This window comes from Colossoma macropomum, unplaced genomic scaffold (genome assembly GCF_904425465.1).
Source record: "Colossoma macropomum unplaced genomic scaffold, Colossoma_macropomum, whole genome shotgun sequence".
Classification (NCBI taxonomy): Eukaryota; Metazoa; Chordata; class Actinopteri; order Characiformes; family Serrasalmidae; genus Colossoma; species Colossoma macropomum.
In genome coordinates this window covers 50729977-50749420 of record NW_023494789.1, presented here as the reverse complement: position 1 = coordinate 50749420, position 19444 = coordinate 50729977, and the positions used below count along the sequence as shown (strand labels likewise).

At 39.8% G+C, this 19444-nt stretch overlaps 1 protein-coding gene across 1 annotated transcript in view; it reads left to right on the top strand.

Moving 5' to 3' along the window:
• Positions 1–1269: 1269 nt before the first annotated feature.
• The window catches only part of rspo4 (R-spondin 4), a 49421-nt gene continuing 31246 nt past the window's right edge, over positions 1270–19444 (top strand). The window contains exons 1-3 of the mRNA XM_036569654.1: positions 1270–1413; positions 16540–16731; positions 19068–19205. Coding sequence (XP_036425547.1) covers positions 1335–1413; positions 16540–16731; positions 19068–19205 — 409 coding nt within the window. The 5' untranslated portion in view covers positions 1270–1334. The remainder of the gene's footprint in view (positions 1414–16539; positions 16732–19067; positions 19206–19444) is intronic.

Genomic DNA, 19444 nt, shown 5'->3' with positions numbered 1-19444 from the left:
AGATAGATAGACAGACAGACAGACAGATAGACAGACAGACAGATACATACATACATAGACAGATAGACAGACAGATAAATAGACAGATAGACAGACAGATAGATAGATAGATAGACAGACAGGCAGACAGACAGATAGACAGACATACAGATACATACATACATAGACAGATAGATAGATAGACAGACAGACAGACAGATAGATACATACATAGACAGACAGACAGACAGACAGACAGACAGATAGACAGACAGACAGATACATACATACATAGACAGATAGACAGACAGATAAATAGACAGATAGACAGACATATAGATAGATAGATAGATAGATAGATAGATAGATAGATAGATAGATAGATGGACAGACAGACAGACAGACAGACAGATAGATAGATAGATACATACATAGACAGATAGACAGATAGATAGATAGATAGATAGAGAGAGATAGATAGACACAGACAGATATATACATACATACATACATAGACAGATAGGCAGACAGACAGACAGACAGACAGATAGATAGATAGATCTACAATATAGGTTATAGTCTTAAAGATGGTTCTCCAAAGCTTCTTTAGTAAAGGCAATGGTTCTATTTAGAACAATGAGTTCTATATAGAACCATCTGCATGCTTAAATGGTTCTCTGCATGGTGAATTGGTTCTTCAAATTGATGGACAATGTGTTAAAAATGGTTCTGTATAGAACCTTTTCGGAAATGATTCTATATAGCACCAAAACGGTTCTGTTGTTGTTACAAGTTTGGCATCGTGTCAATAGCAAAACCCTTTTTGATGCTACATAGAACCATCTACAGAACATTCTCCATCAATCTGAAGAACCATTTCACCATGCAAAGAACTGGCATGAAATGGCTCTATATAGAGCTCATGGTTCTAAATAGAACCCTTCCATTTACTAAAGAACCCTTGAAGAACCATCTGTTTTTAAGACAGTAGCTATAGTTAACAGATTAAACGTGTAACACTGGCCTAAACATTCTGTAGATACCAAAACAGTTTGATTCAGGCTTCTGAATCAAATTTGAAAGGTTTGCTGGAAAGAACCGATTCAGAAGAACCGATTCACTCACCGCCACACGTGGATCCTGGCGGTTTGGTCTTGAGTTTGTTGAGTTAACCGCAACTTTCCGTGAGGCAGAGTGAGAGAGAGAGAAAGAGAAAGAGAGGGAGGGAGACCTCTGTCCATCTCCCCCACCTCTTTTCTCTCTCTTTTTTTCGTCCCTCAGTTTCTCTCAGGCTCCGCGCGAGGTGCTCAAATGCAGCGGAACCTGCTGCTGTCCGACGCTCGTCCTCCGCACAGATGCATTTGCGGCTCTTTGCTCTTCTTTCCCTCGTCTGTCACACGCTTATGTTGACGTTTGCGGCAAGAAAACGAAGCGGTAAGTTTTGAACGCGTCTAATTATTCTCTTGTATGACTTTAGTGGCGATAAAAACACGTGTTAACATTGTTTACGTTCCTGTTGAATTTTGCGCCAAAGCAAAAAGCGCAAAATGAGCTACAAAACTTATAAGCGTCTCTTGTGATTAGACTTTTGACTCGTCGTGTTTGTGCTGCAGTCTGACTCTCTGAGATGTTTCTGTTCAGCGCTGCTCTCATGAGCTCCTGTCTGAAGATCTTTAGTCTGTCAGAGTTTAGGCTCTTGAGGTTCAACATCTCTTGAGGTTCATGTTTGGCGCGGTTTCAGACGCAGTTTCAGGTCTTTGTAGCTTTACGAGTTTATAAAGCGCTTTTTTCTGGGTGTTTGGCTGCCGAAAGCTTTAACTTTAAGATGCACGGAACAGCTGAAAGCACTTATTGGGCTGTGTGGAGAAGTGAAAGTTCACAGCTGACTGCTCACCTCCCTCTGAAAACAGCGACTTTACCGCTAATTAGCGTTTTTAGACTGTTATCGCTAAAAGCGCACATTAAAATGAAAAATGAAAAATATTTTCACAATACACAATATGCATCATAATAGTTAGTTTTTATGAGGTTTAATAACCTGTAGTGACATATAGAAATACTATAATAATCATCATCATAATAATAACCATAATAATAATAATAATAATAATAATAATAATAATAATAATAACTGTACACTTAAAGAAGGTGCTTCAAGGGTTCTTTAGTAAAAAAATGTTTCTATATGAACCATGAACACTCACGGAACTCTTTGCCTGATTAAAGACTTCTTTGCATGGTGAAAGGGTTCTTCAGATCGATGAAGGATGTGCTGTAGATGGTTCTATATCCAATCTTTTTGAAAAGGGTTCTATAGCTAGAAGTAGCAGCCATGCGGGAGAACAGCTCCCACTCCATTCAGGGGACTCTGGCAGCACTGGGCAGCTCCTTCAGTGACCGACTGCTTCACCCCATGTGTGTGAAGGAGGCCATCGCTGGTCCTTCTTTCCTGCTGCTGTTAGACTGTACAACCAGCACAGCTCCCAGTAGAACCTCTTCCACCCCCCATTAGACCTCACACACCTACAGAACATACTGTGAATTTATCACCATTTCCTGTGTGCAATATAATCAATACTTCATGTGGAACATGTGTAAAATATCTCTACAGTGTAAAGATTTTTTTGCTTTTCTATCTATAAAGTTTTTAATATTGTTAACTCCTCACCATCCCATGGGTAACATAAGTCAGTACCTCATGAGCAATAATTATGAGCAATTTGGGTAATTGGGTAATTATTTTTTGCTTTTTTTGTATTTTTTATTTTGATATTGTATTTTTTAGTATTTTGATGTTATTATTGATATATATAGTAATTGAGAATTTCCCCATTGTGGGACTAATAGAGGATTATCTTATCTTATCTTATCTTATCTACCACCAAAAAGGTTTCTTCTATTATTACAAGATTGACATCATAACAATAGAATAACTATACTATATAGAACCATATACGACACATTCTCCATCAATCTGAAGAACGCTTTCACAAGGCAAAGTACCCTTTAATCATGCAAAGGGTTCTTTGAGTGTTCATGGTTCTATATGGAACCATTTTCTTTACTAAAGAACCCTAGGAGAACCATCTTTGTAAAGAGTGTACAGTATCTGTGGTCAATGGTTTACAAACTGCACTGAACTAAATCCAGTTAACCCTTAGAAAATTTCAGGGATTTCATTTGGTATTTTTGGGTCATTACATTACAATTATAAAGTTTTTACATGTGACAGTCACACATGCCATATGTTGGTATTTTCAGGAGACCCTGGGCTGCTCAGATATACCATTGTTTGACATGTAAATGCTAAAAGAAATTTTATATCTTTGAGTTTGGATCATTTCTGGTCAAAAATGTACCCAGCACCTGCTAAATTTTGTATTTTTTAATTATAGAGATCTTGAAAACAAGTGCAGTTGTAGTTATCTTTTCAGAAATTGTTAGTCTGGAGTCTCTGTGAGCTGAAAGTGCAATACTTTGATGGTGATTCATTCTGTTGGTTATTATGAGTAAAAATAAACAATTAGCATAAGGCGGACATGTTTTTTATTGATTTTCAGTCCTCTTGGATTCATGCTGAGTGCTAAAACTCTGATACGCAGCAAGACAGGCTTTATTTTTAATTACAAATTGAGTTGCATATTTAATATCAGATATTTTTAATACTCAATCAGTGTAAACTGAAAGCCCTTTATTTATAATATGAAGGCTAAAAGCAGAGACGTAGTATAACAGTAGCGAGTGGGTTTGGGGGATTTCGGGTGGATCCCTGGCTGATGGACGGTCACAGGTGGATGAAATCACTCTGGATGGTGAGGCGGAGTCTGATGAGTGATCTGATGTGTGAATCATGTCGCTGTTTTAACCCTTTGTTGGAATATGAAGGCCAAACAGCAGAGCAATAATATCAGGATTTTAGGTGATTTTCCAAGCCGAATTACTCACTGATGCTGACGTCACAACTCGATGACGTCTTGCTTGCTAGTTGTCTGCTGAGTGTCCTGATATCTGGATCATGTTTGTATCTTAAACCTTTCTGAAGTTATGAAGGCTAGAAGTGACCTACTGTTTTGCCCGCAAATTCTCCAAGTCCTAAGGGTTAAACAGGCCTAATTATGCTCACTTTTTAATGAAGGGTGTTGTTAGTCAGTGTTCTTTAAGTACTGATAATAATGACATCCACAACATGCTCAAAAAAGCATCAAAAAAATTATGACACAATGTATCATGATAACATAAATATGATAACATAAAATATCATCATAAAGCCCACTCCTACTTTATATACTTGTTATTTTTAATTCATAATTAGTATTATGCAGAATCCATGTCAGATCAGACTACAAGCTTGACGCCATAACAGTAGCAGAACTTTTTGGTGCTATTTAGACATTCTCCATCAATCTGAAGAACGATTTCATCATGCAAAGAACCATTTAAGCATGCAAACGGTTGGATATAGAACTCATGATTCTAAAAGGAATCACTGCCTTTACTGAAGAACCCTTGAAGAACCATATTTTTAAAGTGTGTACTTTAGATCACAGAACCTCTGTCTCATTTTTGGCAATTTATATATTTTATTGTAGTTTTTAAATTTTTTTTTAAACATGCAGTTTGCTCTGTTATTTAAACAGAGTTGGTTAGTAGCAAAATTACATTTAATAGTTTAACTGTTTTACTTAACTTGCTTTTCTCGGTTCTAGTTCATTTTAGATTTTAGTGCACAGCTCTTCACAGCTCCTGCACTGCATTGCTGCTGCTCACATTTCTCATCTTCTTAGCTATATCACTTTATTTTAGATCAAAAGTATCACAAAAAGAGAAGAATTGAGTCTAACTTCCATTTCTGTACCGATTGATAGGTGCTGGATGTACTAAGATGTTCCCCTATGATTCTGTAGTGGAACCCAATACATGACGTTTCTCGACCTGATACTTTTTATGCACGTTGTTGTCTGGTAGCTTACAGGCTTCTTGAAGATGTTCTGCACATTAGCCTGTTGGAAAAGAAGAGAATTCTATCACATAATGTGGAATAGCTGATACTGTATGATACAAGTGAATTCACAGCATCTTACAAGCCCTCTGAGAAACTTAAAGTTAAATATGTTAATATGTAAAATCAGAAATATGTAATATGAGAAATTTAATATGTTAATATGTAAAACAACTGATATCGAGCATAAACAGTGAGCTCAGTCACGTTTAGATCTCCTATGTTGGTTTGGTGTGAAATGGTTCAGATGTCTTTACAGTGGTGGTGATAGGAACCAGGGGTCACCATGACTACAACACAAATATAGACATTTTATTTACTATCCAGAACCACCAGTGAACCTACACGAGTCTTCTGAGTTTATATGGAATATTGATGATGGAAAATAGTGGAAAATTAAGAGGATTAGGATTCAGAGAGCCTTATTAGTCCCACATCGGGGAAATTTCACCTCAGCATTTCAACCCATCCGTGCAGTGAAACACCACATACACACTAGGGGGCAGTGAGCACACTTGCCCGGAGCGGTGGGCAGCCCTATCCGCAGCGCCTGGGGAGCAGTTGGAGGTTAGGTGTCTTGCTCAAGGGCACTTCAGTCACGTACTGTCAGCTGAGAGGATCAAACCAGTGACCTTCCGGTCACAAGGCTGGTTCCCTAACCTCCAGCCCATGACTGCCCCTATAATCTGGAAAATCTGAAATAATACATTTTCTTTGGGGACTATTTTGACTCACAATGCCCTGCGTGTATCCCTCCACCATGAATGAATTTTAAGTATAAAGGCTTCTCAAAACTGTCTTCAAAGGTTCTTTAGTAAAGGCAATGGTTATATTTAGAACCATGAGTTCCATGTAGAACCACCACATACTTAAATGGTGCTTTGCATGGTGAAATGGTTGATGGTAACTTGGTTGATAGAGAATGTGTTATATATGGTTCTATATAGCACCAAAAAGGGTTCAGATATATTTACAATGTCAAGCATGTAACAATAGCAGAACCCTTTTTGGTGCTATACATAGTTCTAGATAGAACCATTGCATTTATTAAAGAATGCTTGAAGGACCATCTTTTTAAGTGTGTACTAATAAATACGTTTTTCACATTATTTTATTTTCTTTTTCTTTTATTCTATTTAATTTTTGTATTTTGTATTAATGATTTTTTAGTCAAGGGTTCTTTAGAAAGGACAGTGGTTCTATATAAAACAAAGCAAACTTAAAGAGCTCTTTTGCATGCTTATAGGGTTCTTTGCATGGTAAAAGCGTTCTTCAGATTGCTGAAGAATGTGTTGTATATGGTTTTTTATAGAACCTATTTGAAATGGGTTCAATATAGCACCAAAAAGGGTTCTACTATTGTTATGATATCAAGATTATTACAGCAAAAGAACGCTCTCTGGTGCTATATAGAAGTCTTTTCAAAATATACAGCATATACAGCACATTTTCCAGCAATCTGAAGAACACTTTCATGATGCGAAGAGCCTTTTAATCTTGCAAAGGCTTCTTTGGGTGTTCGTGGTTCTATATAGAACCATTTTCTTTACTAAGGAACCCCTGAAGAACCATCTTTTTCGAGTGTGTAGGTTTTTCACAAATTTCCAGGTATCAAAGTCATTTTTACGCTAATGCCAAATGGCAAACATTTGACATTGATAAAATATTTCTGGCAGTTTTCATTTGCATTGCTGGTAGAATCGGTCAAGATGCTAAATGTATTCGTAAATGTTTTTTTCCCCCCAAAAAAGTTGCACCATAGGTTTTTGCAGCTCCTCAGGTATAAAGTGGAATGGAAAAACGTTTTGTTAACGTTCATAAAATATTACCGTTGATTTCCATTTCCATAGTCAACATCGCCAAACTTTCTGAAACATTGCATTTTTCTGAAAAAATCTTTTGAATGAAAATATAGCTGTTGAGAGCTGGCCAGGCTAAAGTACAGCCTCCACACGGCTGGGGGTGGGGGCTAGGTTAATGCACTGTTACAATTAAGACCCCCAAAGTTAACAACGAGAATTTTTATGCACAGAGTTAACAAAAAAATTACTGTGCAAATAAAACATTCCAGCTTCATTATGCTGATATTTACTGTTTTATTTTGTGGTCAAAAATAAATTTCCCAGCCCCTTTCTAATCACATTCATTATGATGCAGCCTTTTCTATGTATTTAGGTTGGAAAGCTTGTCTGGTTCACATAAAATGGAATTATATTGAATTTGTTATGTTTGGAATCGATTCATTAGGCGTTCTACCAACTGTTACCTCTCGCCCTTCGATCTGTTACGGGGGGTAGGTTATAACATTTTGCACTTACTCCACTTTTGACTGTTCAGAAATGGTTGGAGCTCCAAACTAAATTTGCATTTTCAATGTCATTTGTAGCAGAGATATTTACACTGATCAGGCATAACATTCTGACCACCTCCTTGTTTCTACGCTCATTGTCCATTTTACCAGCTCCACTTACTGTATAGGTGCACTCTGTAGTTCTACAGTTACAGACTGTAGTCCATCTGTTTCTCTGCATACTTTGTTAGCCCCCTTTTACCCTGTTCTTCAGTGGTCAGGACCCCCATGGACCCTCACAGAGCAGGTACTATTTGGGTGGTGGATCATTCTCAGCACTGCAGTAACACTGACGTGGTGGTGGTGTGTTAGTGTGTGTTGCGCTGGTCTGAGTGGATCAGACACAGCAGTGCTGCTGGAGTTTTTAAACACTGTGTCCACTCACTGTCCACTCTATTAGACACTCCTACCTTGTCGGTCCACCTTGTAGATGTAAAGTCAGAGACGATAGCTCATCTGCTGCTGCACAGTTTGTGTTGGTCATCCTCTAGTCCTTCATCAGTGGTCACAGGACGCTGTCCACAGGATGCTGTTGGCTGGATTTGGTTCTCAGTCCAGCAGCGACACTGAGGTGTTTAAAAACTCCAGCAGCACTGCTGTGTCTGATCCACTCAGACCAGCGCAACACACACTAACACACCACCACCACGTCAGTGTTACTGCAGTGCTGAGAATGATCCACCACCCAAATAGTACCTGCTCTGTGAGGGTCCATGGGGGTCCCTATATAGTAAGTGGAGCTGATAAAATGGACAATGAGCGCAGAAACAAGGAGGGTGTCAGAATGTAATGCCTGATCAGTGTAAGTTGCTTGTATTAAAAAGTAATCTTGCTCAGGTTTTTAAAATGATTACGTGACGATTGTAGACAATTGATATTGAGCTTAAACAGCTCTGCTGTGCTCAGTTAAGTGCTGTGACCCTCATGCGTTTATATTATGGCAATTTGCTTCTTTTTTTTCATTGATTCTTAATGCACTCCTATTGTTCCTCTATGAGATCAGCAGATGTTTGAGAATAAAAAAGATAAATCTCCTCCTTCTTCTCCTAGAGCACGTTTTTATGCCCCTCTTACCTGAGCTGTGAGTGGAAAAGCACGTTTCTATCTGGACGCTCGCATTTATATGAACCAGGTTTTGTTTTTAAGGAAGTATGGTGCTGAGGAAATTGATGAAGTACAGATGATGTGGGGGCTAATGCTGTCTGTTCTTACTTAAGTGCCGTTATGGGGGATATAGGAGGTCAGATACACATTTATCTAAGTGTGTGTTTTATCTTTGTGGAGTTACACTAAAATATAGACCTGTAGCTGTAATTTAATTGTGTCTGTTCGCTCTGCGGGACGGTCCTGAGTGTTTAATCTTTTTGATTTTGGGAGGTGTTTCTGGAGATCCAGAAAGATTTAGGAGTTACGTTTTAAGTGTCGGTAGCTCTCTGAACTAAATCTCACATCTCCGAACTTTGATCTCACATCTCCAAACTCGCCCCTGAAATCCGCCTGATGTTTGGTTGCAACTGTGTTCCAGCGGATGGGAAAAATTATACAAACCAATAATATCTAAACACGTTTTCCCTCCCACATCCACCATTCTGGCCGATCATCGAGCAGCATCACCTCTCTGCGCCCGGCTGCACGTACACACAACTGCAGTTGGTTAACCTGCTGCTGACGACCTCCTTTCTTCTCCTCGCTTGATTTACTCTCAGTTTTTGGACCCGTTGTAAAATAATCACATATGAGGTATTTCAGTTTGTTTACGCTGGCAACCTGCGTTCACGTCAACGAGGGGATTTAAAGATATCTGGCAGTGTTTGCACCATTTTCTAAAGTTTTCTGCCACACTGTGATGCTGTGGGGCTGCGAGGCTGCGGTGCTGCGAGCTGGAAAGGCTACAAGGCTGTGGAGTCGCGAGGCTGTGAGCTGGCAAGGCTATAAGGTTGCGATGCTGTGGGGCTACGAGGCTGCAGCGCTGTGAGTTGGAAAGGCTACAAGGCTGTGGGGCTATGAGGCTGTAAGCTGTCAAGGCTATGAGGTTGTGATGCTGTAGGGCTGTGGTGCTGTGAGCTGGAAAGGCTACAAGGCTGCAGTGCTGTGAGGCTTTGGTGTTGTGAGCTGGAAAGGGTACAAGGCTGCGGGGCTATGAGACTGTAAGCTGGCAAGGCTACGAGGTTGTGATGCCGTGAGGCTGTGGGGCCATGAGGCAGCGGTGCTGTGAGGCTGTGAGCTAGAAAGACTACAAGGCTGTGATGCTATGAGGCAGCGGTGCTGTGAGTCTGTGAGCTGGAAAGGCTATGAGGCTACGACACTGAGGTTGTGGTGCTATGAGCTGGAAAGGCAATGAGGCTGTTCTGTGAGGCTCTGGAGCTGTGAGGCTGTGGGGCTGGGAGGCTGTGGGACTGCAAACCAGAAAGGCTATGACACTGTGGATCTGCGAGGCTGCGTGCCAGCAAGGCTGCAAGGTTGCGATGCTGTGAGCTGGCAAGTTTATGAGGCTGCAAGGCTGAGAAGCCGGGAGCTTGTGAGCCAGCGAGGCTATGACTTTGTGAAGGTGTGAGGCTGCAAGCCGATAAGGCTACAACGCTGTGAGTCTGTGATGCCACAAGGCGGGTCAGCTGATGATGGAACAACCTGCATGAGTACACAGACCACACACAGTCCATCTCTTGCTTATACACATTACATAGAACTTTGTATGTTCTGCTATTTAGAACCTATTTTCAAAAAGATCCTATAGACCCATATACAACACATTTTCTGTCAGTGTGAAGAACCATTTCACCATGCAGAGATCCCTGTAAGCATGCATGTGGTTCTTTGAGTGGTCATGCTGTATAGCACCATTGTCTTTACATAAAGAACCTTTGAAGAACCATCATTTTTAAGATTGTGGTTACACTCGAACAGACTCACCTGCCTATTGGCCTCATCTACGTCTTAAAAAGTACCAGAAAGCATTTTGTAATTCAAGCTTTGAACAAACTATGAATTATGTTTCAGGAACTACAGAAGATACACATCAAAATATTATATTATTTTGTTTCTGACAAAATCTGTTTTTAATTTTAATTAAATTTTTTTTTCCTTTGGCTTTTCTGCGAAACGGGCAGATTCTGCGGATCCTGAGTCTGACTCCGTGTACATTTCAGAACGCCTGCTTTTCACGTAAATAGGGGAGGGGGGTGGGGGTGTTTGGTTTGGTATATGAAGCTAAAGAGACTCATAAAAATGAGTTTTAGTACCAGTGATCAGTATTTCAAATTTTTCTTGATTTAGTTGTAGAACATTTTGTAACATCCCCTGAAATAACTGGTCAGCTCTGTCAACAGAGTCTTGATCAGAAGAAATGTGGAATTATGTGTTTTTAGTTATGAAGATTTTTATTCATTAAAAAGAATAAAATGAGTGAAATGCAGATATTTTACTGCAAGTAATCCAGCGTCACCTAAACACTCTGATATTATATAAATGTCATCAAATATCAGTTTAAATCAAAGTGTAAACATCTGTTTGATGCTGATATGTGTTAAGCAATTTTCTATTGATACTGATATGAGTATGATACATCATGTGCATCCCTACAAATTATTGAAAAAATAAAAAAAATAAAACAGCGATAGCAAGTAAATAGATGCTTTTGCCTTAACAGTGACGTTATGTAATTGAGTTATGGCCTGCTAGGTCGTTCCCGGCCTCGTCTATGACCACTTCTGAGGATCACAAGCCTCCACTCCATCTGTCTTGAGATAATCAGACAGCGCTCTTCATGGTTTGGCTGAAATAATTTAGTGCAGCTCGTGTGTCCTGGGCTGTAATATTTATGGGAGCAGGGCATGTTTTCCTTCTTTCATATATTTTTTTCCTGTTTTTGTGTCTCAGAATTATAACTATAAAATTAGTCAAGAATAAAGCTGTCACAGTTTGTTAGCATGTCCTCTTTAGTTTTTGAAAAGGGAAACTTTATTATCTTTGGATTAAAACCTCATGTTGCACCTTGCTCTCTTAAGTGAGCTGCATAAAATCACTTAGAAACCATTAAGAAGAAAGTGGGAAAAAATCCACTAATTTATAAAATATTCTGCCTAATTCAGTGTGTGAGATGTAAACAGAGTGATTCAGAGTGGTTCGGTGTGAAATGGTTCAGATGTCTTTACAGTGGTGGTGATAGGAACCAGGGGTCGCCATGACTACAACACAAACATAGACACCAGTGATGTGTCTTCTGAGTTTTATATTGTCAGACAAAAATCTCCAAAAGAAAACTTTAGAGGAGAAGGGAAGAACATTAAACATTAAATGGAATTTAATTTGACAAGATTTGTTTCCAAGTAATTTCGAACCATTTATTTTGGTCTGTTCATCATGAAGTTTTCACACAGTGTAAAGAAGTGACAAAAAGTGGAGTTGTACGGTTTTATTCTGTGGTAAATAGTAGAACGTCTGAAAAAAAACAAGTTTCTTATTTACACCCTGCATGTATCCCTCCATCATGAATGGATTTTAACAAACAGGTTTTAGTCCAAAATCCATTGTAAAACAGTGTCTCAGTCATCAGGCATCACCATTTCATGTAGGAACTTTCTGTGAGGGAGCTTTTAGAGGTGGACGTCTGGTTCCTATCACCACCACTGTGAACAGTTCTGACTCTGTAAGTTTATCTAGAACGGAGCGTTTCACACCAAACCACTCTGAACGACTCTTTTTTTACATATTAAGCCTTTAATTATGATGAAATCTTCCCTTTTAGATTCAGAATCAGTGTGAGAACTGAGCAATTAGTTATGCAGAAATCTGGGAAAAATGTGTGGAATAACTTAAGATAACTACACTCTTAAAAGAACGGTTCTTCAAGGGTTTTTTAGTAAAGGCAGTGGTTCTATATAGAACCATGAACACTCAAATAATGCTTTGCATGATTAAATGGTTCTTTGCATGGTGAAATGGTTCTTCAGATTGATGGAGAATGTGTTGTATATGGTTCTTTAAAACACCTAAAAGGCTTTTCTGTTGCTTTGTCGTCAAGCTTGTAACAGTAGAAGAACCCTTTTTGGTGCTATATAAGACCATTGTCTTTTACTAGAGAACCCCCGAACAACCGTCTGTTTTAAGAGTGACTTTATCTTCTTTGGTGCAAGCAGCCACAGGGGTGGTATCTATAAAGCTTCTCTGTAGTTGTGCTGATCTCTGATCTGTTCCAGTCAATAAGGTCGTGATAAATAGGAGCATCTCACTCGTACTCTGAGAAGCTCTATAAATATGGGCCTGTATGAACATTAAATAAAGGGAAACACTTTTCTGCTTTTTCTCTTTCCTTTACTGTGTTTAGCTTTTTGTTCATGTAAATGTTCTGCAAAGTCCCAAAGCTCAGCGTTTCCTCCAGAGGGAGAAACTCTCTCCCACAGAACCCACTTTTCTCAGCAGCCTGAAACGCCTCGTTGGAATTCCAGCCCTTTTCCTTTGTTACAGGATGACATCATCTCATAACACTGTCCTTACTGCCCGCCTACTGGCGAGCTCGGCCCCTTTACACAGCGCACAGCAGCTACTGGAGGAGGAAGAGTGTGGTCAGTGCTGTAGTGTGTGGAGAAGACGCTGACCGGACTTTCTGGATGAAACTGATACGGCAGAACCGACGTCACTGGAGAAACAGCCACAGCAGAGTTTACAGCTGCTCAGGAGAGAAGGGTCTGTCTGCAGACTGCAGGACAGGGGCGGAACGTGGAGGGCAGAACCGCTGTGGAGGCTGACTAATCAGAACAGAGTGGGCGAGCTGACCAATCAGAGCACACTGGGCTCATCAGAAGGCGGGGTTTAAAGACACAGGAGCTCTAACAGAGCGGTTCAGACAGAGGGTGAATAGAAATTAATAGTATAAGGAAAATAATGTTTGGATTATTGACATTTAATGAACATTAAAGCTGTAAATCTGTTCTAGTAGAGCCAAAAATAAAATTATGAACACTGAAAATGAGCATAAATAGATCGTCTTTAAAGCTTTAAAATACTGTGTGAGATATCGCGATTCTGAGTGAGGTATTGAGAACTGTCTGGCCTCCACTGTTCAGTTCATATTTTCAGATGTTTATGATTTAATTTTTCTCTCTGCAAATTCATAGATCACTGTAATTAGTGGGACGTTTCAAAGCTGAATCGGCGCCGAGTTGGCTGTGCATCTGCTCCAGACTATCTTGTCTCTCTTTATTTCCCTTATAAAGGACAGACTGGAGATCGGAAACATGCGCCCTGTTCGTGCGCTCCCTCATGACCCTTTTGACGGCAAACCCAGACAAGACGCAAGAAATGGGTCTTCTCTCATCCCCCTCCGTCTCTGGCTTCAGCCAAATATAAACAGGCATGAATTCTGCAGAATAAGACCACATTTTCTGAGAGAGTGAGGGAGAAAATAGCTTTTAATGCTTAAGTCTTGGATTATATTTCATTCTGAGTTGAACCAGGATGTGCATCATATAGATCTGAAGGCAGTGATTCAGCTGCATCCATTTTAGAATGTCAGTCAGTCCTAATATTCATTTGATACCTTCAAAGTGGTTCACTCATTTCATTATTCACTATACTTCATTTCATCCATGAAAACATCCACGAGTGGCTGGATGCCTTGGCCCTAGTGTTGTAATGACAGCCACCATTTTGGCAGGCAACTTTAAGTTCGGTGGCGGCAGCTCAGTAGAGGGAGAAGCCAAAACCAATACAGCAAAGGCAGTGATGTATTTTTGGGAATACTCAGTTTAAAACTAATCTTTGAAGTGTATTAACCTATATATTCGAGTGTTTTCCCTTGATTTTATGTGAGTTGTTGAAATGAAAGCTGAGCTCCAAGGACCGAAAGAAACTCATAGCTCAACGCAAGCACAAGCTGCATTCTGAGCATTAGAGCAGGGGGGGCGCTACAACGACAACGACAGCCAAGCCTGTCCAAGCCGTCTCATACCGCCAGTGTTTTCTCAACTGCAATAGCAGACGAGCACTTGAGTCTCACGCTAAGATGGCTCACATAAACATAAAAAAATCTGATTATGGCCTCTCCATTCCAGCAGAAGAGGTAAAGCAGCCCACTCTCCTCTTCTGTACACGTTAAGCTGTCGAAATAACAGTAGATCCTCTCTGATTTGTCCTCCTTCAGTACTTTAACCTCCACAGTAACGTAAGAATGCACGGCGAGTTTAAACGGAAGGATGGAGTGATTGCAACGCGTTGGCCGAGCGCTGTACTTGCGTACGTGTGTTTCTAGCCTAAACAGCTAAGATTCCCTGCTGTGTTACTTACACTGCATCCCAAACCGCATATTAGAACACTGAATGGTATTGAAATAGTGCAGAACCATCAGAAGGGCACTCATTAGTGCAGTAGGTGAAGTATAGAAGTGTGTGGTTGGGGACGCAGCAACAGTCCAGCAGCTGCAGTGGCTGGTTATAGCTCTGCTGAGCTGCTTGTTAGCTGCTCATTAAACATCTCCAAGCCAGAGTTTCCTGTTTCCTGATTTAGCATGATTTATTGAGGTAAACTGGACTGGATGTCTGCTAATTTTTCTGTGACATGATGTTGGTTTCTTATTTGCCAGCTTTTTTTCCTGAAATTGGTTCTATGTTTATGGTGCCTGAATGTTTCTACTGCACCATTTAAGGTGGAGTGGAAAATCTGTACAAGGATTTCAGATTAACTGTGTCTATTATTTAGCTTTGGTAGTTTTTCTAGCCATGTAAAACATCACACGGTGGATAAATGTGCAGATTATGCTGTTTCAGTCCACCAATCAAGCTAATCCCATTGTAGCGTTTTCTGGAGACCGTATCTAAAGCGTCCACTCATCTTTTCAGCTTTTCTGGAGTCATTCTGGTCTGTTTTACTTGATTTTTATCCATCTGTGTAGCAACAGTGAGGAGCTCTGAGCAGGTGATGTGTTGCCTTCTATTACACTAGGAGTAAAAGAAGGAACACCCCCCATTCTTTAATCCAAGACTGGCTTCCAGTCTGTTCCACAGTAGACTTTAAGGAGCTGTTACTCTTCTATAAACGCCTTAATGGTGCAGGAGCAGCGTATTTATCTGATCTGCTGCAGCGATATGAGCCAAGCAGAACTCTCAGATCATTAGGAACTGGTCAGTTAGTCCGAAGGTGAAGACTAAACATGGAGAAACAGTGGTTGGCTACACTTGGCACACTTAGTTCTTCAATGCTTTTTTTTAGTAAGGAAAATGGTTCTTTGCATGGTCAAATAGTTCTTCAGATTGATGGAGAATGTGTTATATATGGTTCTAGATAAAACTTTTTGAGAAGGGTTCTACATAGCACCAAAAAGATTTCTGCTATTTTATGTAACCTTGACATCATAACAATAGAAGAACTCTTTTTGGTGCTATATAGAAAAGGTTTATATATAACCATTTACAGCACATTCTCCATCAATCTGAAGAACCATTTCACCATGCAAAGAAGCATTCAATCATACAAAGGGTTCTGTGACTATACACAGCCGATTTCTTGAAGAACCGTCATTTTTGAGAGTGTAGTTATTGATGCTGCTGTGTAATTTCTGTTAAATATATTTTCCACTTTTTCCCTGATGCTAAAAAATGAATAATGTTTTAATTGTATATTACATAAATGAGGGGAGCACAGAACTGTAGCTGGCAGGTGGGAAATAACAGCTAAATTTGTTGAAAATTCTGAAAAAATTAAAAGAAAGTTTGGTGTACAGTGTAAATCCCACTGCTGTAAGTAGGCCCTGCAGTCACATTTATGTACTCAATGTAATTATGAATTGTACCTAAGTGGATCACGTCATGGTGAAATTTGAGATGTACTGTATCATAAAGACTCATAACTGAGTCGTTCTCCTCTTAGAACTAAGAGAAGCTTTAGGCACTGACTGACAAGCTGAGCTGACCACCCTTATTACGCACCGGTCTCTCCACAAAACAGAGAGACAGAGAGAATCTTTCTGATCTTCCCGTAATCAGGCTGCATTGGATCCATGCTGCACACTCTTTAAATAAAGTGTTCCCCACAAAACCTCATCCTTCCTCAGAGAAGATAAAAGCGCTCTTCTTTCTGAGAGAGCGTGCATGACTGTCTGAATTTTTCTGCTTTTTGTGCCATTGAACCACAGAAGATCCCGTCCAGTGGGATTTTCTATGGTTTCATGCTTTGTGTGGTGACTCTGCGCTGACACTGACTCCGTCACGTTTGTGTTAAGCCGCCAGAGAGAGCTGGCGTCAGGACTGCAGGAGCTGCCTGGAGTGCTCGAAGGAGAATGGCTGCCTGCGCTGCCCGGAGCGACTGTTCCTTTACCTCCACCGAGACGGCATCAGCCACCACGGCTCCTGCCTCCACTCCTGCCCCGCCGGACACTTCGGCCTGCGAGGGACGGATGCAAACCGCTGCATAAGTAAGTTTGACCTGGGAGGTGTTGGGCTTACGTGTACATGCATAATAATAATAATAACACTAATAACAATAATAATAATAATAATAATAATAATAATAATAATTAATAATACCAGAACTCTTAATAATAGAACCCTTATAGCTCTATTAAGGAATGCCTTTCATACTGGTGGCAGGTCAAATTTCTTCATAGACTAATGATAAAGTTTAACAGTAATAGAAGATCATTAGCAACAAATATATAGTATAGTAAAAAGAGACAGACAAGTAAGTTAAGACAAGACAAGCCACAAGGAAAAAACACATAAAGAAAAAAACAAAACAAAAAAAACTCACAACAGACAGTACATACAGCAAACAAATAAAGCGGGACAAGCCAAACAAAAAAAAGAGGTATTATAATAATAATAATAATAATAATAATAATAATAATAATGACAGGCAGGCAGTACATGAAGTAAATAAAGTGGTAAGATGTATGCATACACATATAGACAGAAGAAATCTGATTACTGTTTAGTAACTGCAATATAAGAAAAAAATAAGTGTAAATTTTAAGTCAATTACAGATCAAATTAAAAAGATGAAAACAGGTGGTAGAATTTTATTCAAAAGCTAAATTTAAGAGATGCGCTTTCAAATGCTTTGTAAAAGTGTGGCTGTCTAATAAAAGGTGAACTGAGCTCCACAGTTTAGAAGCAGAATAACTGAAAGAGTCTCTCCACGTTTTCTGTGTTTTACTGAAGGAGTTCAGAAGGTCAGAATCTGCAGATCTAAGATCATAAACAGACAGACATTCAGGAGCTTTAAGGTCATTTAGAGATTTAAAAACCAGCAGCAGAGCTTTGAACTCAGATCCAGGTGGTCAGTGCTTTATGTAAATGGCGGTGATATTTGATCAGATATTTTGATCAGGTGCCTAAGTCTGTTTTCAGACCAGTATCTTTGGTGAAACAGTGCTTTACTAACTGATTTGAAGTCAAACAGCAGAAATTCACAGTCTTTAATAATTTGAATTTCATAGAATGTGAACAAATCTCACTTAATATGTTTTTCCAGTGTCGAGCGTTTCACATCAAACCATTCTGACCTTTGCTTTTCGAGAAGTTAAATTATGTAGAAATTTTGAAATATCTACACACAGATGGTTCTTTAAGGGTTCTTTAGTGAAGAAAATGATTAAAGGGTTCTTTGCATCATGAAAGTGTTCCTTATATTGATAGAAAAAGCACTGAAGATGGTGCTACATAGAACCTGTGAACCAGAATAAATACGATTGAGTCAGATTTAAGCCAAAGCGTATCGTATGTGTCCACTTTCTGTCCACTCTATTAGACACTCCTACCTTGTCAGTCCACCTTGTAGGTGTAAAGTCAGAGACGATAGCTCATCTGCTGCTGCACAGTTTGTGTTGGTCATCCTCTAGTCCTTCATCAGTGGTCACAGGACGCTGCCCACAGGACGCTGTTGGCTGGATATTTTTGGTTGGTGGACTATTCTCAGTCCAGCAGTGACACTGAGGTGTTTAAAAACTCCAGCAGCACTGCTGTGTCTGATCCACTCATACCAGCACAACACACACTAACACACCACCACCATGTCAGTGTTACTGCAGTGCTGAGAATGATCCACCACCCAAATAGTACCTGCTCTGTGAGGGTCCATGGGGGTCCTGACCACTGAAGAACAGGGTAAAAGGGGGCTAACAAAGTATCAGAGAAACAGATGGACTACAGTCTGTAACTGTAGAACTACAAAGTGCACCTATATAGTAAGTGGAGCTGATAAAATGGACAATGAGCGTAGAAACAAGGAGGTGGTCATAATGTTATGCCTGATTGGTGTATATTTACTTTATATATTTCAGTTTTTCCTCATTTTGTAGGCCTAATAACACCAACTTAAAATCAAACTGTGAGTGTTGTTATCCTGTTAGCTTTTGAAAGAATAGCTGTTTGTATTTTTGAAAAACTTCTTTTAGGATTTTGACTCTTAAATGTATTCATGATGCAGTTTAAAACATATTCAGAGAAAAGAATATTGCTGATTACAGTACTATACTGCTCCCAATATGTCTTGTAAAAATACAGTGCAGCATGTCATTACTGTAAATAAACATTACAGTATGATGTTGTAAATATTAATTACAGTACTTGCCAACTCTTCTGCCAGTAAGTTACTGTAATAACTGTTTATAGTGCACCTCTCCAAAAACAGTCCTCCAGTATTTCTTATTGTTGTTATAACAGTCGCTTATGTCCTCTAAATCTCTTGCCTTGTAAGAGAAAAAGGTTAAAGCTGATGTCTCTAAACTCTGTAATATTTTTGTCCCCCCAGAATGCAAAGCTCCAGAGTGCGAGAGGTGCTTCGACAAAGACTTTTGCACCAAGTGTAAAGGAGGATTTTTGCTCTTCAAAGGCAAATGCCTCAGCAGCTGCCCCGAAGGCACGTTCCCTCACTCCACGGACTGCGTCGGTGAGCCATTTACTGCCGTCTTGGCCATTTTTTACGAGGAGATGTCATTAAACTCCCATTACCGTGTTGAAAGAGGCCTGTCGTTAGGGTTTTATTTGGAACGATTAGCTCAAGATGTTTTCCCGTGTGCTGAGGGAGACGAAGGCGGGAGCTTCTGCGCTATTTTTCCTTTGCAGATTGGGATTATAATTAGATGGCAGAATAAAGCGAGGCTCCATGTTCACACGTAGGAGGGCTGC